This window comes from Lemur catta, chromosome 22 (assembly GCF_020740605.2).
Source record: "Lemur catta isolate mLemCat1 chromosome 22, mLemCat1.pri, whole genome shotgun sequence".
NCBI classification, from domain to species: domain Eukaryota; kingdom Metazoa; phylum Chordata; class Mammalia; order Primates; family Lemuridae; genus Lemur; species Lemur catta.
The window spans coordinates 8375141-8397444 of NC_059149.1; the positions used below are offsets into that span (position 1 = coordinate 8375141).

At 42.5% G+C, this 22304-nt stretch overlaps 1 protein-coding gene across 6 annotated transcripts in view; it reads right to left on the reverse strand.

Annotated features, from left to right (window-relative positions):
* Nucleotides 1–8449: 8449 nt before the first annotated feature.
* The window catches only part of TACC1 (transforming acidic coiled-coil containing protein 1), a 103318-nt gene continuing 89463 nt past the window's right edge, over nucleotides 8450–22304 (reverse strand). For all 6 annotated transcript variants that reach the window (XM_045535845.1, XM_045535848.1, XM_045535843.1 and 3 more), the window contains 6 exons: nucleotides 21310–21386; nucleotides 19933–19976; nucleotides 18116–18276; nucleotides 17207–17313; nucleotides 14306–14426; nucleotides 8450–13145 (listed from right to left, as the gene is read on the reverse strand). In XM_045535845.1, the coding sequence (XP_045391801.1) occupies nucleotides 13077–13145; nucleotides 14306–14426; nucleotides 17207–17313; nucleotides 18116–18276; nucleotides 19933–19976; nucleotides 21310–21386 (579 nt within the window). In that variant the 3' untranslated portion in view covers nucleotides 8450–13076. The remainder of the gene's footprint in view (nucleotides 13146–14305; nucleotides 14427–17206; nucleotides 17314–18115; nucleotides 18277–19932; nucleotides 19977–21309; nucleotides 21387–22304) is intronic.

Here is a 22304-nt window from a genome sequence, read left to right on the forward strand (position 1 = left end):
TGTGGTGTGAAAGCAGCTGTAGACTTATGTAAACAAATGAGTTCAGCTGTGTTACAGTCACACTTTATCAACAGACACTGAAATTCGAGTTTAATACAATTTTCACATGGCATGAACTATTACTCTCCTTTTGATCCCTCCCCCCAACCATTTAAAAATGTAAAAGCCATTCTCAGCAGGAGGGCCATATAAAAACAGGCCCGGGTTGGGCCCCAGATCATAGCTTGGTGAGCTCTGAATTAGACAATGGGCATATTAAAGGCAAGAATTTTGCCTGATTCATATAACCATAAATCTAGCCCTTCTCACGGTGACGGGTATTCAAATAATGTTTGTGGAATTCAGTAACAAATGGATAAAGGCAAAGAGAGACGTTTTAGGAATGTGACTTGCTAAATCATTTCAGAAAGATTCCATCGGCCGTGATGACAGGATGATGGCTGTCTTGGCCAAGCCTGTCATGTGGGTGGGGTGGCAGTAACTGGTCCCAACTCATCAACTTCATAATCACTCTTAACTGGCAATCTTAAGTGACACTGATGGTCTTATTATGCCTGCTGCAAACTGTCTTAAATCCTTTTTTAGAACAAAATGGAATTATAAATAAATCTAGATAATATCTGCTGATCAAAAAATGTAATCGGAATCCCATTACCAGATGCCTTTTCTAGGCAAGCTAGGAAAATGTCGGACTCTATTATATTGGCATTGGTCAATGTTAGAGAGCAGAATTAGGAATTTTCCAGAATGAGAAAAATGGCAGATCAACGTCCAAAAGCACAAACAGGCCCAGAATTTGATCCACCTCCAGAATTGAAATGGGCCCAACTGGAATCTACAGATGCTGCCTACTTTGCTTCCTGGTACACACACCTCCCTCCCCCGCACTCACATTGGCTCCCCAACAGAACAAAAGCTTTTGCTTCCAGCCAAGCGAACCCTCGTGTGTCCATGGACACTGAGTACTAAAGTTATACACACAACAGTACAGCTATATTTTTGCTTGTGGGTTCATAATTCCATTTCTTTTTTTGTGCCTATGATCTGATTTCATGCGGGACTTCAGGCACATGTTCAATCGGATGGTGGACTTCCAAACAGGAATTCCATAAAAAGCAGCATTTCTCAGTGCAGGACTATGGCCAAATAAATTAGAACAGCTGTGTCAGGAGAATGTATCTGGGATAAGAAGGAAACCTGAGGAAAAATCGGAGAAGAGTTCCAGTTTTAAAGACAGATTTAAAGTGTGAGAATACCAACACACATACATAGTTTTAAAAAGAACATGGAGTCACAGGGCTAGTCCAAACTTCTGGCAATTCGTAGGTGGTTAGGAAAGGAAAGACATCCACAGTATTGAAGTGACAGTCCCAGAGCCCCTGGGCACAGGCCGGGGCTCAAACCCGGCTCTCCTCTCTTCTCACCTGGGCTCAGGCTCCTTGCACAGAAGAGAAGGGAGGAGAACGGAAGGGGCCTTTCTTTCATCTAGGGCAAATCATCACATGTTGCTCGTCCTTTCATGGCTTTTTAAAGTATTATTAAATATATCTTATTGGGAAAGAGACTGCTCCTGATACCACCAATTTACTATAACCTCAGTAATGCTCGCTGCCAAATTAGGGATGAGTTCCTTCCTTGTGCGTTGGTGCTACATACCACTCAAGGACAGTAATGCTCGTGCAGAGAGGGAGCCCCCGGGGGGAAGACCTGGACAGATCCATTCTCCCATCAGTGCCTGCCCAGGAGCTGAGCACGTGGTACATGCGCAACAAAGAGTCAAGTGCTCTGGGAACGCCACGCCAGCAGGACAAGGGACAGGAAAGGATGTGGAGAAAAGGGAACTCTTATATACTCTTGGTGGGAATGTAAGTTAGCACGGCCACTATGGAAAACAGCACAGAGATTTCTCAAATTAAAAATGGAACTACCGTACGATCAGCAATTCCCCTAGTGGGTATGTATCCAAAGAAAAAGAAATCGGCCAGGCATGGTGGCTCACGCCTGTCATCCCAGCACTCTGGGAGGCCAAGGCGGGAGGATCTCTCGAGGTCAGGAGTTCAAGACCAGCCTGAGCAAGAGTGAGACCCTGTCTCTACTAAAAATAGAAAGAAATTATATGGACAGCTAAAATATATATAGAAAAAATGAGCCGGGCATGGTGGCGCATGCCTGTAGTCCCAGCTACTCGGGAGGCTGAGGCAGGAGGATTGCTTGAGCCCCGGAGTTTGAGGTTGCTGTGAGCTAGGCTGACGCCACGGCACTCACTCTAGCCCGGGCGACAGAGCGAGACTCTGTCTCAAAAAAAAAAAAAAAAGAAGAAAGAAAAAAAAGAAATGGATATGTCAAAGGGATACCTGCACTCGCCTGTTCACTGCAGCGCTCGCTGTTCACAGCAACGGAGATACAGGATCAACCCGGGTGTCCATCAGTGGAGGAATGGATAGAGAAAGTGTGGTCTCTACACACAATATATTAATACCGTTGTACACTGAATATGCCATTTGGTCAGTCAAAAAAATGAAATCCTGTCGTTTGCAGCAACATGGGTGGAACTGGAGGTCATTAGTTAAGTGAAATAAACCAGGCACGTAAAGACAAATTTCACATGTTCTCACTCATACGTGGGAGCTAAAAAAGTGGCTCTCGGGGAGGTGGAGCGTAGAATGATGGTTTCCAGGGGACGGGCAGGGGGAGGGGCAGGTGAGGAGGTTGGCTAATGGGTACAAAAATACAGTGAGATAGAAGGAGTAAGTCTCATGTTTGACAGCAGAGTGGGGGGAGTATAGCTAACAACAATGTATTGTACGTTTCAAAGTAGCTAAAAAAGAGGACTCAAAATGTTCCCAACACATGGAAATGATAAATACTTGAGGTGATGGTTACTCCAGATACCCTGACTTGGTCATTATACATTCTATGTATGTAACAAAGCCTCAAATGTACCCCATAAATATGGACAAATATAACCTATAAAAATTTTTAAAAAAGAAAAGAGAAAAAGGTGGAAGTTGAAAGCTAACCACAAAAGGAAGAAAAGTTTAGAGAATCTTTGCAACTTCTCTGCAAATCTGAAATTATTCCAGAATAATTTTAAAATGTTTGCACAAGCTGGTGGTTGTTTCCCAATATCCCAACTGACCAATTATTTTACCAGACCTCTGAATACCCTTGATTTATGTCCGTGTGACACTGCGGTGAGTCTCCTGGTGTCTCCTTAAGCTTATTTCTTTAACTCAAACCCTGGCATTCAGCCTTGAATTTGATCACACTTTTGAACACACGTGGAACCCGGTGACTAAGTCACTTACTCATTTCACACGCATGTATTAATTGCTTGTGGTTTACTCCATGGCAGAGTGACACTGACGGATAAAACATCACCCAAATCTAGTTAAGGCTTAAAAATAAAAGATCTTGTTTACAACAGATACGAACATTTGCAATTTAGAATTGAAATGTGCAAAGAGAATCAAGTCTGAGAACTTGTAGTCAAGGAGAATTCTTGCTTCTGACAGAGGAGGTTTCATTGTTTCAGTGGTGAGTCAGGTTAGTTTTTGGCAGCGGTAGCAAAGCAGAAATGGGACTCTGAACCTAAGTCGTCCGCCCTCTGCTGCCTGGAGGAGGAGGCAGAGTTTGCTGTGTTGACTATGGCGGAAGAAAGGAGGAGGAATTTTGCTTTTATTCTTTTTTTTTTTTTTTAATAGACTTTATTTTTTAGAGCACTTTTAGGTCCACAGGATTTTATTCTTTATATCCTCCCCTTCTAACTTCCACTTTTCTTCTTTCCTTCTCAATTGAGGATCAGAAAAGAATTTTTACGTCCTGTTTTCTGAATGCAGCTCATGTTGCTGTTGTAAAGTTTTAATTTCTTCTTCATGTTGCCGTACACTGTGGTTGTTAGTTACTAAGTGTTCTCACTCTGTAGCTTACTTTTAAAAGATGGATGTTGCAATCATTACTTACTTTTTACTCCCGTAAAATCCTGGACTGATCCAACGATCCCCTCTCCTCCACGGCCTAAAGTTGGTAGCTTTTAAGCTTTTTAAAACTTTTAACCTTTCAGGCTCCAACCCAAGACATTTGCAGTTTGCCACCCAGTACACATATACACATGTGAGTGTAATAAGTTTCCTGAAACAGCACATAGACTGTCACTGTTTGCTTGTACAACAAGCACTCACTCTTTTGGGGTTTTTTCCTTCTAATTCATATCCTCTAAAATAGGTTTTGACCCGCAGTTGGAAGAACAGGCCCTACAGACGCTAAGCTTTGGGAGTGGAGCCCTCTAGTGGCCATTCTCACACATTTTCACTGGCAGCTGATGCAGGATGTAAACTCTTATCTTAGACTTCTTTTTGCTGGAAATTTGTGTTGTCATAATCAACGGAAATGGAGAAAGAAAAAAATGTGTCTGGAAAAGTCAGGACGACAAAACAGACAAATTACAGTAAGTGCCAGTCTTTCTGTGAAACAAAAGGCACATTCATTATCGCACATCACCGAGAGAGGCTGTCTTGGACTCTTAATATTTTAGTAAAATATTGTGATTATGCCTGAATGCACCCAGTTAGCTAATTGTGTTGTCACTTTTGATGTCTAGAACAAAAATGTCTAAGTCTATACAACGTCTTACCATTGAGTATTTGTGATTATGAGTTTGCACATCCTAAGAACTCAGCACATTTTGTCAATTTATTCTCAGAAGTGCAGAAAATACAGGTGGCCGCCTTCGCAAGGCATGCAACTGAACTCCTGAGTCTCTGGGCAAATTTGGGGGAAATGTTCAGAATGTGTCTGCTTAAAACGTAGGAAAGTTAGGAACAGTGGCCGTAATGACACTCTCACCCTTGGAGGGGGCCTTAGAGAATATAACCCAACTCTTTCATCCTGCAGACAGCACTGAAGTCTAGAGAGGTGCAGCCCGGCAGAGAGGATGAGCAGGGGCTTGATGTCGGTTGGGGTTTGAGCCCAGACCCTTCCCTGGTGCGGCGTGGCCTGGCTACTTCACCTCCGAATGCTGTAGCTGAAGCAGACGTGGGAACAAATTTTGTGGGCTCACCAACTCGGGGCAAGTCCACGACTGTCAACACATCTCAAGCAGGCATTTTAATGATTTTTAAAGGGAAACTGGGGGACCGTTTGTCTCATAGGTAGCATTTTAGAGAAACTTACAAAATCACGAAATCACATGAGGGGACCTCTGCTGTTCTCAGCCCAAATGAGAGCATTAGAAGACTGCCCACTGCAGTGACCAAAACTAGGACTGGAACCTAGTTTGTCTCAGCCTTTCATGCCAAAGCTCTTCCCACAAAATGAGGGTGCCTGAAAGGAAGGAGAATTGGAGCTTTGTTTTCCCTTAAAAATGCCTTTCCAATATTGTAGCTAATGTGCATCTCCGGCTAGGTTCATACTCTCACACTATTGAACTTTGGTGAAAAGGTCGTGGAAAGCTTCTCTGATGTCCCTTGAAATATTCCCACTTGAGGTGAAGAAATAGCAACGAAATTCACTTAGTGAACAGAACGTCCTCCTTTGCACTGTTGAGTAACATATTCCAAAGTATGCCACATGTATGGAATGGCATTTGAGATGGGATCGAAGAAACCTGGGTCAAATGCCAGCTCCACCTCCTTAGCTAACTCATGTTTTTTAGCCTCATTTTCCCACATCACTTAAAAAAATTTTTTTCACCAACGTGGCCAATGTGCCATATCTGTAAAGGAAGGAATCTGGCACTCGGGGTACTCAGGTCGTTACTGTTGCCTTCATATTGGCCAACAAATGGATTTCTGTTAACTGAGGTATATCTTCAGCATGTTCTTTTTTTTTTTTTTTTTTTTTTTTTTGAGACAGAGTCTCGCTTTGTTGCCCAGGCTAGAGTGAGTGCCGTGGCATCAGCCTAGCTCACAGCAACCTCAAACTCCTGGGCTTAAGCAATCCTACTGCCTCAGCCTCCCGAGTAGCTGGGACTACAGGCATGCGCCACCATGCCCAGCCAATTTTTTCTATATAGATTTTTAGTTGGCCAGATAATTTCTTTCTATTTTTAGTAGAGACGGGGTCTTGCTCTTGCTCAGGCTGGTCTCAGAACTCCTGACCTCGAGCGATCCACCCGCCTCGGCCTCCCAGAGTGCTAGGATTACAGGCGTGAGCCACCGCGCCCGGCCTTTCAGCATGTTCTTGAATATATATTCCCATGGGAATCAAACTTCGGAGTTTGTTTTCTCATTTTGGCAAAGACAAACTAGAGATCATTGAAACACCCACTATTTTGTGGCTGGTACAGGTCTGGGGGGTCTTGGTATGGTCTAGGACACACAGGGACACCCGTTCCCCATCTAAAAGCTCAATCACCCCAACTTCGAGGTCTCTTGTCTTCAGCTAATTTTCCATTCCTCCACTTCCTACTGTTCTCAGATAAAACAACAAAGTTAGCTAGCTCTTGAAACTTTCAAAGCTTTGTTATTTTGAGATGCCTAACAAAACTACCAAAATTATTTGGTTCTAAGGGGGAGTCACTATTTGAAAATTTCTTACACTTGAGGTTTAGGTGATAATCATCATGTATTTAAGGACCTAAGAGCCAAGTACTACGCAAACATTAATGCTGTCGTCACCACAACCGCGGTATGAAGTTGGAACTGTTATCCCAGGATCTGGTAGTCCAGGCAGGTGACCTAATTGAGAAGCTGGGATCCGAACCTTGGCCGAACCCAGAGTGTGTGTTCAATACTGGTATTGCCCCACCCAGTTTGCACATCCTTGCTATTAAGTTCTTCCTTTCCACTTAGTCTGCCCCACACAGCTTGACAATTCCACGTCACCTTGTCCCGTCTTGGGGTTAGATTTATCTCACAGATCATACGTACACTGTGTCCCCACCCTCAGGCACATAACTAACTTAGATAAAATAACCTGCAACTCACAACTGGGCTAAGAACGGTAGACAGACACTGGCTTTCTTCTGGGAAAGAACAATTTTAAATCAGTACGTCGTTGATATGTAAACACAGTTTCAATCAAACGTGAACACAATTGCTCTTTAGCTAAGTATCCCTCAGAAACTCTTCCCATTACACTTTAAACTCTGCAATGTACTCTGCAAATGCACCAGTATTTGGTAAATGAGAATGACTACAGAAAAAAGGTATTTGGTTTTGACTGGCCCTTAAATGCCTGTGAACTTAGAAAATGATATAAATACTACCCAAGTCTGGGAGGAACTGAATTTCAAGAGCTTGAAAAGGACTAAATGGCAATTTTTTTTTTTTGCCCATTTTGAGTGAGGGTAGCAATGTTCGCTGACACATAAGCCACACAGTCTTGGCCCTGTCACTTCTCTGCGTCTTTCAATTGTAAAAGGACTTAAGCTGGCTGGATCAGGGTTGTTCATACTTTCACCCACAGCCACAGCAAGAAATTCATTTTTTGTCATGACCTCACAGTACACGTTTATTTATATCTGAAACAAATTTCATGAAGCAATACTTACGTTTCACTTGTACAATGCCCTCTGATATTTGCTTATTAAAATATTGATTGCTACTAACTAAAATGATGTCGTGATCCCCTATTTGTGTAAATTGGAAAAACACTGGTGCTCTTATCTAAGAATAAAATTCTGTAAGAGAGCAAGGTAAATTTCCATCTTATTCTTCCCGATAAATCTCTGAAAGAGATTTCTACTGTCTTTATTAGCATTTTGCAAATGGCAGTGCCACCTCCTTCTGTGATTTCATGAGATTCTCTCCTGGCAGTTCAGGAGCACACGGGTGAGAAACATCCTTTCAGGAACTCTGTGGGCTGCGATGTCTTACGATGCAGCAAGTAGCGATCACGCTCTTATTTTCCATTCACTTAGTGGATGAGCAACTAGGTTGTACAATGGAACCTTAACTGTCCTCTTATCTTTCCCTGCGATACCAACCCACGAAATTTCCTGCCTGACCTCCTACCCCTTTCAGCGGAGAGTTGGCCTGGCCGGTATTGGAAAAGTTTTTCCTGGTACTGTACTAACCTGGAAGAAACAGAAAACGTCAACTATTTTCTGTGGGCTGTTCGGCAGTGTTTACACAGTTCTGGCTTACCCTGTGTCCTTCGATGAGTCAGAAAGCTTGGGGTGACTTATATTCTTATGACTTGAAATGTGCCAGGGCAGACAACCAGACTCTAAGCAAAACCAAGAAGCACCCAGCTAAAAACTTTGTTTGCACAGATGTGAAGGCAGGGAAATTTGGATGGCTAGGTCTGAATTTCAAAGTTTGTTTTAATTACACGCCCAGCCACATGCATAAAACCCCACAAAATGAGTGTAGAGAAAATGTCATCTTTTCTATTTTTAGGCTGCAATAGGCAGCTCGCGGAAGTGAGGCTGCCATAAATTTTCACACTTGGGGACAAAACGACTTATAACCAGGAAAAATACCGACACCACACACACCCCTGAATCTAACAGTGGTAAACAGTTTTTATTCAGGCAATGAAACATGGAAAAAATATATTAGTAATCATTATAATAATTTGTGTGAGTATAACTTTTACAAATATTTACTTGACATATAAAAAGGGAAATTACTGTGCATAAAAAATTTATGTAGATGATTATTCCACACGACACACTCCTGATCGCAGTAGTCAGTGCAGCGCTCGTCCCTGCGGACGAGAGGCTCCTCACACGCTCCGTGGCACCCGCGGGGACACAGTGGAAGCAGATGTGCAAAGGATGTGACCGGTTGGCACACTGGTACGATGGGGACCTATTGGCAAACACACACTCACTACAGCAACACCGAGAAGTTCACTGCCGCCTCTGAGACGGAAAAGAAACCTTGGAGCCTCTCCTGGCGCCTGGGAAGGGCTGAGGCTGTGGCGTGGTGACCTACACGCTGCCCTGTGTCTGGACTGGGGGCACTTTCAGGGTTCACAATTTTCATATGTCCATTTGAAAATCCTTTCATAAATGCAGAATATCGGTTAACAATGTGATTAGGAAATGCTTTTTTGGAGTCCGTTTCAGATACCACTGAAAGGCAGAGGCCTCTTGAGGGTTCCAAGGCGAAGGACCAACACAGGGAAGGTTCGGGCCACACCCCAGCGCTGAGCCTGCCTCCTCTGCGGCATTAAAGCACTAGAGCACGATGCAGACGCCACAGCCAGCATTGCACACAGTCTCCACGTTAGAACTATAACCAGAATATATATTTATATAATAGCTGTAACCATATTATAGTTAATAAAGTCATTCCTTAGGAATCTTGTTTGTCCAAATCTAACTGCATGCTAAGAGGCACAGAAATGGGATTGCATTTGGACGAAAAACTACAGAAAGTGCAATCTTTAGTCTCCCGAACGCAAGCTCTGGCACCAGGGAGCCGGTCTTCGCTGGAGAACGCGGCCGTCTGCGTTTCCTTCCAGAGAGCCTTGGAGACAAGACTCAGTTTCTTTACCTCGACTATATGGGAGACTCAAGGATTTAGTGGTCAATTGCTTTTTAAAACTAACTGGAATCTGGAGGCCAGTCAAACCTTTTTTGGATAGATGTCTCCTCAAAATACTTCTTTATTAAAATATTTGAAGATGACTTCTTAGACCTTTGGCTTGACATTCTGGGATTCCCAGACTATATTTGTTCTTTAATAAGCAAATAATGTTATCTTTTAAATTCTTCAGAATATATACATCTTTACTTTAAAATCCTTTTCGGGAATCACTTAATCTTTCAATACCTCGTTTTCTCTTTTCCCGAGAGAATACGGTCAGAAACAGGGGCTGAGGGCAAGCTCGCGGCCCCACGGCCACAGAGAGACAACAGGCATGAACAATTCATGAGATGGCTACCAATTCAAATGAAAAACCAAAAGGAAATAAAGGGCAGCTTTAGAGCTTTCACTGCACTAAAAATGCATGCGTTGAATCACGTCCAACTCAGTGTGCACAAGACTCACCAAGGCCCTGCTCTTACAAAACTCCTTTTGGAGCTTTAGAGCCACCGCTGAGCCCTTTGTTACCTTGACTGAAAGCGAGTGCTTCAATCCGGCCACTTTAGTCAGCCCGGCACGCTGGGGGCCGTTATTCTCCCTGTTTGTAGTTAGAGCTGATTCAAGCAGTCTAACAAATGTCGCAGAGTTACACAGAGTGTGGGACAGGCAGAAAGGGAACTGGCTGGAGAGGAAGTTCAACGTGTGCTTTCCTCCGAAGCGAAACACAAATCCCCCCAGGTCCCATACCATCGGGAAGGCTGCCAGACCCTCGGCTTCTCACCGGCAAGTGCTTCTGGGCTTCCTAATTCGGGCTGAGTCTGAAGGAGCTAGAAGCCACGTGAGAAAACTGGGCTTCTCAACATTTCCAGAACAGTCTGACAGAACAAAAGGTTTGGGTAGGTCACCGGCTTCGAGGAGCTTCTCCAAATAAAGTCAGCCTCGGGAGCTCTGACTGGAGCTGACGGTCGAGCCAGGCCGATGGCAGACTGCAGTCTGACTTCCAGCAAATTCTCCAACTGAAGCACTGTCAGACAAAGGCTGTCTATGCTTTGGCAAAGTCAAAAGCTAGAGAGATGGCTCTGAATCCTGACCAGAGTCTCAGAAAAAACACCTAATATTCCCAAATCACTGCCCCAGCCAGCAGCTTCCTGCCATGTCCCTTTTGGAACAGGGTTTTCTTGCCTCGCAAGCTATGTGGCCGTCACATGTGTTGAAGCAAACTCTATATTATGCTCTTACTCTCCGGAGTTCTAAAAAGTATTTTTTTTTTCATTTTTTAAGAAAAACACACAAGTTTCACACTGCCCAGTGTATAATCTTAACTTACCAGCTGTAAAAGCTGCATTTTTATCAGTATTGGAGAGTATCCATTTATTAAGTTAGAATGGTCACGGCTGAGGCGCTGGTGGCAAACACAACTTAGCAAGGGCCTTGGTACGCCTTGTGCAGCAGCTCCACTCAGGAGGGTGGAGTTTTAAGGGGTCTTTTCTAGCAGTATGCTGGGGAAGGATTGTCATTACTCTGTTTTAACACGTGGCTACTTTCTTTATACACAGTAAGCTTAAAAAGAGGACTAAGGATTTATAGTGGAGACCACTACATGCCTTTCATACTTAAAGCAGATCAGTATAAAACAAGTAAACATGGATATGTCACCAAAACACAGCAGCAAAAAGGTTTAGCAATCAAGGTTTCTTTCTGCAAAACGTAAGATCAATTTCCTTAGTAGTAGAGGACTTAGAAATCAGTTACGCCGGCAGGAGACACTTGTATTTGATACTATGACTATTAGCACAGCATTCATATTAAACCACAGTGACTGCTTTCAAAGCCCAAATGATTGTCAAGCCACTTCTCAAACCACAGATAATTTCTGTTGTTCTTTTTTGTACAAAATGTTAAGACAATAGGCTTTAAAATACAGCCTAAGCACCAATTATAAATGCATATTGGTAAAACGTGACTTCTGGCTTTAAAAGACATTATTGACCTCCCTGGGGCTAAAGATTGCACCCATGTGAATAATACATTGCTAAAGAAAAACTCATTTTTTAAGATCTATAGAGGTTCTCCACTAGGCACAATTCATTGCGGAAGTTGGATCATGCAACAGTTTTACAAGAAGAATAGGAAAACGTACGTGTACTGAATATAGTGCATACCACCAGGAAGACTTTCAGGGTGTAAGATTAAGACAAAAGAGTGCTTTAGAACACTTGCATGGATTTGGTTTTGCCTATCAGATGGAAGGGAATTCACTGGCATTACATGGACAATTTTCATTTTGGGGTTAATGTCCCACCACTCTGAACTGAGTCCAGTAAGAGCTGGAGGAATTTGGTTTTGTTAGTAAAGGCCTTCTCCCTGCATGCCCCTCCCCGCATTCAAATTGTGTTTTGTTTAAAAATACTCAAAATGGGCTGTGGTTCGCATTATTTTTTTACTGCCTGTTTTGTTAAAAGTTCTATCTTAAGTTGGAAAGGATTTTTTGCTTTATTTTTTTAATCACCTGAAGAATAATGCATCACACTTATTAAAAAAACAACTGTTCCTTCACCTTATAATTGGCAATGGGGCTACAGTTACCTTTTCATTACACAAATCTAAACCTTTTACAAGTAGATTTTCTTTGCCTATTTAAAACAGAAAGATAACAAAGATTAAATGTTGATTTTGTATCAACAAGTGGAAGCAGAGGAGACTAAATGACGGTAGGGCAGATTCACCAACCCCCAGCGTGGAAGGAGCCCCACAGAGCTGTTCACCCAGAGAGGAGACGCCACGACTCCCGGTCTGGGGACTATGCCCAAAGGGCCGTGCCCATCAAAGCCGGGCAGTGTCCCAATACCGGAGCAACAAAATGTCCTGGCACAGTCCTCCCCAGATGGGAAAGCCTGAGTCTGCAATCTTCACATCCTCAATCCCCCAAAGTCTTAAGCTGGCATTCTGAGCCGGGACTCTATTTAGTTCTGGCTCAGAATTCAAGGAAATATGGTCTTCGGTAGGAAGTTCTTATTTGACTATGCTTCAGGGGAAAAAGCAGCAGCAAATACAAATACATACGTCTGTGTGAGTGTGTACAGAAAAGGGTAACCAGAGCCCCTTCTTGTTTATAAACTGGAAGTAAACATAGGCCAAATTATCTCCTTAAATAAAACCACTGATATTGAAAATTAAAAGATTAAATAAATAGGTCACAAAATAATCAGACAGGTGGTAGAGAAAGATGATCCCAAACAGTAGCCACAAAACCATAAATTTAACATATTTGGAACAGTAAAGATGACTTTAAAACAAACCGAAGGTAGAGAACTCACAAACCCAAACTCAGCAGCCTGTCTAGCTGGACCTGCGGACGGGGACAGACAGACCCCCGCACTGTGGGTTCACCCTCCTCTCGAGACTGCGACACTCTGGGGTTTCTTCCAGGGCCGTTGCACCGGCAGCAAAGCAGGACAGGCAGCAGTAGGCATGTGCTTTTTTTAGGTTTTTTTTTTTTTTTCTCTGCAAAGGGACAATTATTCCTGGATAAGGCAAGATAATTGTGGTCACGAGAGAAGCAGCCAAATGCAGATCTGTGGAGCTAACAGGGGAATCTCAGTCAGTCTTTCCCAGCTTTGCAATCAGCTCGTCACAGATTTTTGTCAGTTCTTCGATTTCTTGGTTCTGAAAGACAAACGATACAATCATGCAGGCCACTTTGTTTTCTGAGATAAAGGGAACCGTAGCTAAATAGTCCCAACACTGGCTGTACCCTACCTAGACATTCTAATTCAGTGATTTTTAACTTTTCTACATCAGGGATCCTTTATGAAAAGGAAGGCTATCTCCTCCCCTGGAAAATGTTCTTGTACTCACGAAATTATGCTTAAATTGAGTACATGGTGAGGACAGTCACAGACCTCGGAGCTTGTCCATGAACCTCTTAGTTCCCATATTTTCTAGTTATCATAGGAATTACCTGGGGTACTTGCTAAAAACACCAGTATCTGGGTCTCACTCAATCTACCAGCATCTCCAGGGACCTGGGATTCTGGAGCATGCACATTCCAGGAAACACTGTTTTAGGGGCTATCAGACTCCATGATAAAAACTCCTGCTCTCGCTGAATGGATGTCACTTGAGTACATAATTGGAGATGTTAGTAAGAAACACTGGAGACATATAAAAAAAGAAAGCTACAAATTGCTTAGTAGTGGGAAACAGGGATTATTGCTACTGTTGATTTTCATTTATCTATAGCAGTTTTGCAACTTGCAGCACTACTGATGTTTTGGGATGGGCGTGTCTTTCTTAGGAAGTGGGTGGGTGTCCTGTGCGTTGCAGGATGTTTAACGACACCCCTGGCCTCTTCCCCACCAGATGCTACTAGCATCTCCCAGTTGTGACAACCAAAGAAATAAATCTTCAGATATTGCCTAGTGTCCCCTGGAGGGCAAAACTGCCCCCAACTGAGGACCACTGGCCCAAACCAATGAAGGAGGAAGATGGCTTCATATACTGCTTAAAAAACAAAAAGAAAGAAAGGCAGCCTCCTGACCCCAACCAAGAAGTGTGTGATCCCCTGAACTTCAGTTAAAATACAACTTCCTCTGTACCCTGCCCGGGACGATCCCCACACAGTATGCCTGGAAATTTAATGATTGGACTTGTCTCCACCGAATCTGTTCACAAAGGAGCTAGATTGAAGTGTCTGAGTAAAAAGGCAAGGCCCCTTTCATCCAGATCACAAGCCAAGTACACCAAGGACCGAAGCTAGTCTAGTCCCTGCCGAGGAGGAAAAGCGAGTGTCCCTGTGGCCGTCCACACCAAAGCCCTTTCTGTACCTTCTGCTGAAGGGCCCTTTCCAGGGACTCCACCTTCATCTGCTCCTTCCGGAGTCCAGCGTGGAGAGCCGCACTCTCGGCCTTCGCTTTCGTCCGCACCTGAGCGATCTCCTCATTGGCTCTGCGTGTGGTTGTGTTGGTAGAATACAGAGACAAAAAGCACATGGTTAACCGTCGTCACAGCTGGAGTCAGGACACTAACCGCTGACACCTGTGAGGTACAGACCCAACGTGCTGACAGCACAATAAGAGAAGAACAAGAATCGGTGACCTAAATAGTAATAATTACATTTTCATTTATAAAAATTCAGTTTGCAGACAACTGCCAAGGAAGTCTCCATGGCACAAACCAATGGTAGAATCAACCTCAAGGGCTACAATGGCTCCTAAAATTCACATTTTACTAGAAAATAGAATCACAGAACGGCTGCTAAAACAATCAGATTTTTTTAACCCAGTACAATCGTAGGCTGGATCATTTTGGGATTATCACAGTTAAAGCGTCAGGATACTAACCACTGATGTCTGTGAGACAGAATTAGAAGAAGTGACTTTACTAATGAGATGAAAAGGAAATCTTAAAATCTATAAATACCAGTTGATAAACAGCCATTTACCTGACAAAAGGACACTAAAGTCTCACTAGTAATCAGTGGCATGTAAATTAAAATGATAAACTTTTAAAATTTATCCAATTGGCAAAAATTAACGAAGGTCATCTTGCCCTGTGTTGGCCAAAATAAAGAAAACAAGCCCATGTGCCGATGGGAGGGATGAAAACTGGCACTGCCTTTGCGGAGGACGATGTGACGGTGACTGGGACAACTGAAAATGGACACAGTCTCCGACCAGCAGCTCCACTTTCAGTTATCATTTCACAGAAATACACCTGCCTGGAACACCGGTGAGTGCACAAGAATGTTCACGGCAGCGTGGTTTGCAGTCGAAAGAACGTTTGAAACTATCTAAATGCCCATCAGTAAAGAAGTGTCATAGTCCCACGATCTAATAAAAAGATTTAGACTGAGCTATGTGTTCTAACATGAAAACATGGCTATGTTATACTATTAAGGAAATTTATATAGTATGACTCCAATATAGTATTTTTTTAAAGTAAAAAACAAAATGTTTGAAACCATCTTGAAGTATTGTAAAGACAAAAAGAAAACACTAGAGGGATATACAATACCCTGTGTATAGTGTGTACAGGGACATGTATCACCTCTGTAGAGATATACAATGAACCTAATTACACTACTATGGGAGTGGGAAGAGGAAAGGGGACTTAAGAGTTATTACAAATAGAAATACAGGCCGGGCGAGGTGGCTCACCCCTGTAATCCTAGAACTCTGAGGCTGAGGTAGGAGGATCATTTGAGCTCAGGAGTTCGAGACCAGCCTGAGCAAGAGCAAGACCCTGTCTTTACTAAAAATAGAAAGAAATCAGCTGGACATCTAAAAATACATGGGAAGAAAAAATTTGCCAGGCACAGTGGCACATGCCTGTAGTCCCAGGTACTTGGGAGGCCGAGGCAGAAGGATCACTTGAGTCCAGGAGTTTGAGGTTGCTGTGAGCTAGGCTGACGCCACGACACTCTAGCCTGGGCAACAGAGCGAGACTCTGTCTCAAAAAAAAAAAAAAAAAAAACCCAGAAATACAGGCAGCAAAATGTACAAGTTGTGTATTTTAGTTAAACAATAAAGTTGGATACCATTCCCTAGGATAAATTCCAAATGTACTGGAATTAGAGATTTAAAAAATTAAGCCACGAAGCATAAGGAAAAGCTGGGAGAACATTTTCTCTCCAGCGTGGGGAAGATCTTCCCTACTGTGACAGGGAGTCTAGAAGCTGCAGAAGAAATGACTAATAAATCTCAATGCATAAAAATAAATTTCTGCATACCAAAAAACACCAGTGGCAGAGCCAAAAGATAAATGATAAAACTGGAAAATTATTCAAAATTCACATCACAAAGTGCTGGTGTCCCTAATATATAAAATATATAAACTGACAATAGAAAAATGGGCAAAGAATAGTCATTCACAGTAAAGCAAATATATGAATAAATAAATGCTGCAATATATTCAATTTCACTCACAAGATAAATTCACATCAAAATTACATCAAATAAAATAATGCTCTGTTGCTTGCCAAAAAAACCCAAACAAAAGCCTACACTGAAATGCCATTTTTATCTATAAGATTTGCAGAAAACCAAAAAGTTGATCTGTTGCCAAAGCTGTAGGGAAAAGAGATGCTTTCGTATGTTGTATGGGGGGCTATACTCACATAGGTCTAACGAGGCCAATTTGATAATATTTACTGTAATTATAAACTCATATATTCTTTGGTCAAGCAATTCCTTTTCTATCACACAGATCATAAAGACAAGTCACGTGCAAGTGAGATGATCACCAAGGTTATTTCCTGCAGCGTCCTCTGTGGCAGCAAAAGATTTTAACTGACCTTGATTAAAGAAATGGTGAATTCCAACACTGGAATACCACGTGGCTATTGAAAAAAATGAGGGAGCTCTTCATGGATTGACATGGAAAGATTTTCAAAATTATGCTGTTAAGTAAAAAGAAGTGAGGCATGCTATCATATGTATAGAAAAGAAAAGGAAAAAGGTGTATCTGGAAGGAAAAACAGAAGCCAACGACAGTGATTACCTGAGGTGTGCAGAGAGGTGGGAACCCAGGGCAGGGGCACAGGGGTGGGAGAGAAATACCTTTTTATGCTTTTTTAATGTTTCAACCACGTAAAGATGGTTCAAAAACTGAAATAAAACATACACATACAAATACAACCTGGACTTGCAAAACAATGATTTTTTTTTGCCTCTGTGAATCTGCCTACAATCTCATGAAAAGTGAAATTCCAGTGTATAAGCTCGTACTTGTCTAGTTTTTCTTCGGCGTGGATTTTGAGGGCCTGATACCGCTGTTCCTCTTGTTTAACTCTGGCCAAGTAATCCTGAGCACATTTTTTCAAGGCTTCTTCATTCTGTTCCGAAGTGAAAATTTAAATTAAACAGGTCATTTTGTTTCTTCTACTAGCAATCTACCATGAATCAGAGTTTTCATTTTTTAAAAACTGGGTAAACCCAATTAATTCAGATGCCTTTAATTTACACTACGTGGTGATCTGAAATAAACACATGCAATTCGCACTGCAGAAATTCCACATAATTTCTTCACATTAATTTTCAACATCATGCAGTAAGGTTCAGTCATACCAATACGCCGACTTTAGGAAAGCAGTTATTCAAAAGTAAATGACACTTTGACTCCATATTAGATAAACTGGCCAGTCTCATGAAAATAAAGAAATTTCACTGCTATAAATGTGTCATATTGATAGTGTGCAATTAAACTAAATCAATATGCTTATTTACATTTAAGTTTGAAATATTACACTTAATGTCTTCTAGAACATGCACCTTAAATTTTTCAGTGATATGAAATTCTTTCTACTTCCAATATTGAAAAGGTGAATTATCAAAGAGAACATTTCTAGAATTCCACTAAGTTCTGAGCATTCTAGCTCTTGCACCCCACACCACACTCCAGTCGTGTCTGGGGGTTACTGCCTTGACCCACTAGAGGAACGACCAAGACACGCCAGCCAGTGGGCCAGACGCCTGGGAGCAGAAAAAATCCAGCTTCCCTGGAATAGAAGGTCCAAGGCCAGCGGCCACGAGCGCCTGTTTAAATGGCCTCCCCTCCCCAATCTGGCATCTGTATTGATGATCCATCACCAAAAAATGCATCACTAGCCAGGAGGTGGAAGGAAAGGAACACACTACCTTCTTGAACCCTTCCAGAACGCCTTTCAGGTTCTCGTATCTCCTGAAGAGATCAGAAAGGGACCTTTCCACAGAGTTGAGGTCGGCCAGAGCCTGCTCCTTCTCCATGGTCAGCTGCTGGAAGCTCTTCTGAGAGGTCATATTTGTCCTTTGTTCATCTTCTGGGAATCACAAGTCAGAAGTAACGGCATGTTTATTCAACAAATAGTTACCAGCTACTGTCTGCGAGCCGAGCAGCGCTGTCGCAGTGGGGACGCAGCCGTGGATGGAACAAGGTTCCCATTCTCAAGGACTAACAGGCTAGGGGGGTTTTGAGAAGCATGGGGACAAAGGATGGGGAAAAATAAGCCAGGGCAAGAGGGGGCTGCTATTTATGGAGTGGCCTGTCCGGGGAGAGACTTGAGCAGAGACTGGAAAGAAGTGAGGGTGGGATCCATGCAGCCACCTGGGAGGAGAATGTTGCACAGACGGAACAGGGTGGCCCAGCTGCTGTGGGCGGCAGAAAACAGCACTGCAGGGCTCAAGCTCGGAAGACCGGACTTTGACCGGGGAGGCAGTTCTTACGACACAGACCACAAGAGGCTCTACATGCAGCGCAGGGGGACTGGTCACCACTACTCGGTGCACCGAGAATCTGATGCAGGGAGACTACAACTCGCGGTGGGGCAAGGGCCGTGCACCGAACAAAGGACCCCGGGGGGGGGGCCTTGGCAAGGCGATCACGCGGTACTGCACGAGGGCTCGTCACGTGATACAGGTGTTTGCTATCTCTAAAATGAACCTAACGACAGCTGGTCCTCATTATTCGCAGTCTATGAATTCGCCTACTTGCTAAAATTTACTTGTAACCCCAAAATCAACACTCGTGGGCTCATGCAGTCATCTGTGGACCGATGCAGAGCAAACTGTTGTCACCTGACGTGCACATTCCCAGCTGAGGTGGAACGAGGTGAGGCTCTGCCTTGTTTCATGCTATCAACAAGGGTCCTTTCTGTGGTCTATTTCGTGTCACATCTTTTGCATTTCTGCTCTTTTGGTTGGTTGTCTAACCGTCGATGCCCCTAAGGGTAGTGCTGAAGTGCTGGCTAGTGTTCCTAAGCACAAGAAAGCTGTAATGTATCTTAAAATACGTATGTTAGAAAGCTTTGTTCAGACACGACTTAGAGTGCTGTTGACTGTTCATTAATAAAAAAATATGTACTAATTAATGTGTCTCTAAACAGAAACACACGTAGGACAATGTTATGTATTGATCAGCTGATGAAAATGTTGTGACCAGAGGCTCACGACATAACCCTGTATTTCCCCCAGAAGAAATGGTTCAGTATTTGCTAATTCAGTGTTTGTAGCAACTTCACAGAACATACCATGGATCATGAGACTTGACTGTATCTAAGTGACAAAATGAATTTTGTATTATGATTTGAAAATCACCCATGGATCTTGCTATGGTCTGAATGTTTATGTTCCTCCCCCCAAATTTGTATGTTGACACCTAAGCCCCAGTGTGCTAGTGTTAAGGGAGGGAAGACTTTTGGGAGGTGATTAAGTCATGAGGGCTCTGCTATCTTTTATAAGGATTAGTGCCCTTATAAAAGGGACCCCAAGAGCTAGCTACCCCTTCTAACAGGACCAGGCCCTCCCCAGACACCGAACCTGCTAGTGCCTTGATCTTGAACTTCCCAGCCTCCAGCACTGTGAGAAATAAATGTTTATTGTTCATAAGCTACCCAGTTTATAGTATTTTCTTATAGCAGCCCAAACAGACTAAGACAGATTCTACAGTTTATACCCTAGGAAAAAACTTTTCTCCTTACCAATCATTTGAGCAATAGTCTTTTCATATTCAGCCACAATTTTCCTAAATAAGAAAAAAACAAATTTATCATCAGAAGAGAATTTTTAGACTACTGAAGTTAGAGAAATGTTGCCCCAAACAATTAAACACATTAACATATACTGACAAATTTATATAACCCATTTATCTGCTTTGGAGGTGCTCTCTCTCTCTCTCTCTCTTTTTTCACATCGTATAAGGTTTATTAAAGTTCAAAAAGGTTTTTCTTAAGATTTGATGTTTACCAAGTCTTTTATTCTATTTACAGAAACAACTGCTTCCACCTTCTCCTTGCACCTGTTTGATATCTCGACAGCTTAATTCCACTTAGACAAATCAGTTGTTAACAAATTAAGTTAAAGACGTTATTCCAGGCTCTTCCTAAGAGACCTGATCTGACTTCAGGCTTTCCTGGCCCCAATCCACCCTTTCAGGTTCTCTGTCCCCTCTGATTCACTTATAAGTTGTATTCTATTTAAGTTTAATTCTAAGTCTTTCACTTATTCAACGACTTTAAAGATCACCCTCATGTTAACTTTTCTCCTAGTGAAGCACAACAAGGTCCTTCTGATCCTGTCACCCCTCCCCAGCCCTCACTCGTGGTCCCCGTCACTTGTGGCGGATGGCTACTGTCAGCTCTCTAAGGGCCGGGGATGTCCCTTCCTCTCCACCAAGCCCCGCACAGGGCCTTACACCCAGGAAATGTGCAAAAATCAAACAATACAAGAGCCAAAAATTAGAGTAGACATTTAAAATGTGTCTTAATCATTCACGTGCTGACTATAAAGTGTGTGAGCTAGCTCAGCTTGTTTTCCTTCTCTTCTTTGATACCATCTTTTGTCATTTCACAGCTCACAACTCTAAGGAGTGAGCAGGAAAAATAAAAAGATTTCCATTTAAAGTCAATTGGTTTTGTTTCCTGTTAACAGGCTTTTTATTATATAATCTATTTGGTGGTTATGTCATTTGGGCTACCATGAATAATTAATTTTTAAAAAGTATTATGAATTTTGATGCCTCCATCACTGAACACATCAATAAATCTTATTACTCTGTATTCCAAATGGATATTTTTGTATAAATTTCTGCCAATTCTTTTAAGAAGACCAGAATCATGTGGTTTCTGCTTATATGTAATGTTCTGAACAACCCAAGATAAGCTAGAGTATTTTGCTATAGTAACGGATGAGTAAGAACTCATGAAACGACATTCTCCATCATCAAGTAAGGTGCAAAGAGCAAGCCCTCAAGGTCAACAGCTGGTTCTGTGATAAACAAACACTTTCATCACTTTGTCCCCATTAAATCTGACAATGCATAAAAGTATCCAACCCCTCCCCCAAACTTCCGGTCTAACCTCATCTCCAAGACTTCTTGTCGGGTCTCTTCGTACTTTTTCTTCCATTCATTTGCTTCAATCTCTTTAGTGATGATCTAGAGTATAACACAGCTTGGTTTTACCTAATCGATCTATTACAGTTTGAATTTAAGACTGAGACGAAATCAGGACACAACCAGGTCTAACCCAAGACAGTCTACGTTAGGAACACAAAACCTCGACACTGTTCTCATTCGCACGATTCCGGTGGCCTCCTTACCGCTGCTGCACATTCTGACAGCAGGACTAGCTGACATCCAACCTGAAGCTATTTCATAAAGCTTTAAAAGCCCTAGAGCCGAGTGCTTAATCACTCTCACCATATTGTAAAAATAAAACTGCCACCCCATCTAAAAAAAAAAGGTGGAATCATTAAGAAAACACACAAACTAAATGCATAGAATACAGCACAGAAATATAATGGAAGAGGCAGGTAACATGACAGTACACAGTTACGCTAGCACATAACAATGTCTTTCATAGTTTCCAGATCATCCGAGAAAGGCCAAGGAGTGATGTATTTTGAACAGAGGCTGTTTAAAAGATACACAATACAGGAATTTGAGAGTTGAACTGTTTAATTCAACAGTGGCTAAAAGGAGGAAACAACTGTATATTACTGTAAAGAATTTAAGGAACTTTGGGGCATGAGCATACATCCTCTGTAAAATAAAAGCGGTGACTTAGTTATATATGTGAACAGAGCTGGCAAAATTAGATATTTAAAATGTCAAGATTGAGGCTGGGTGCGGTGGCTCACGCCCGTAATCCTAGCACTCTGGGAGGCCGAGGTGGGTGGATCATTTGAGCTCAGGAGTTCAAGACCAGCCTGAGCAAGAGCCAGACCCCGTCTCTACTAAAAATAGAAAGAAATTAGCTGGACAACTAAAAAATATATATATAGAAAAAATTAGCCGGGCATGGTGGCACATGCCTGTAGTCCCAGCTACTCGGGAGGCTGAGGCAGGAGGATC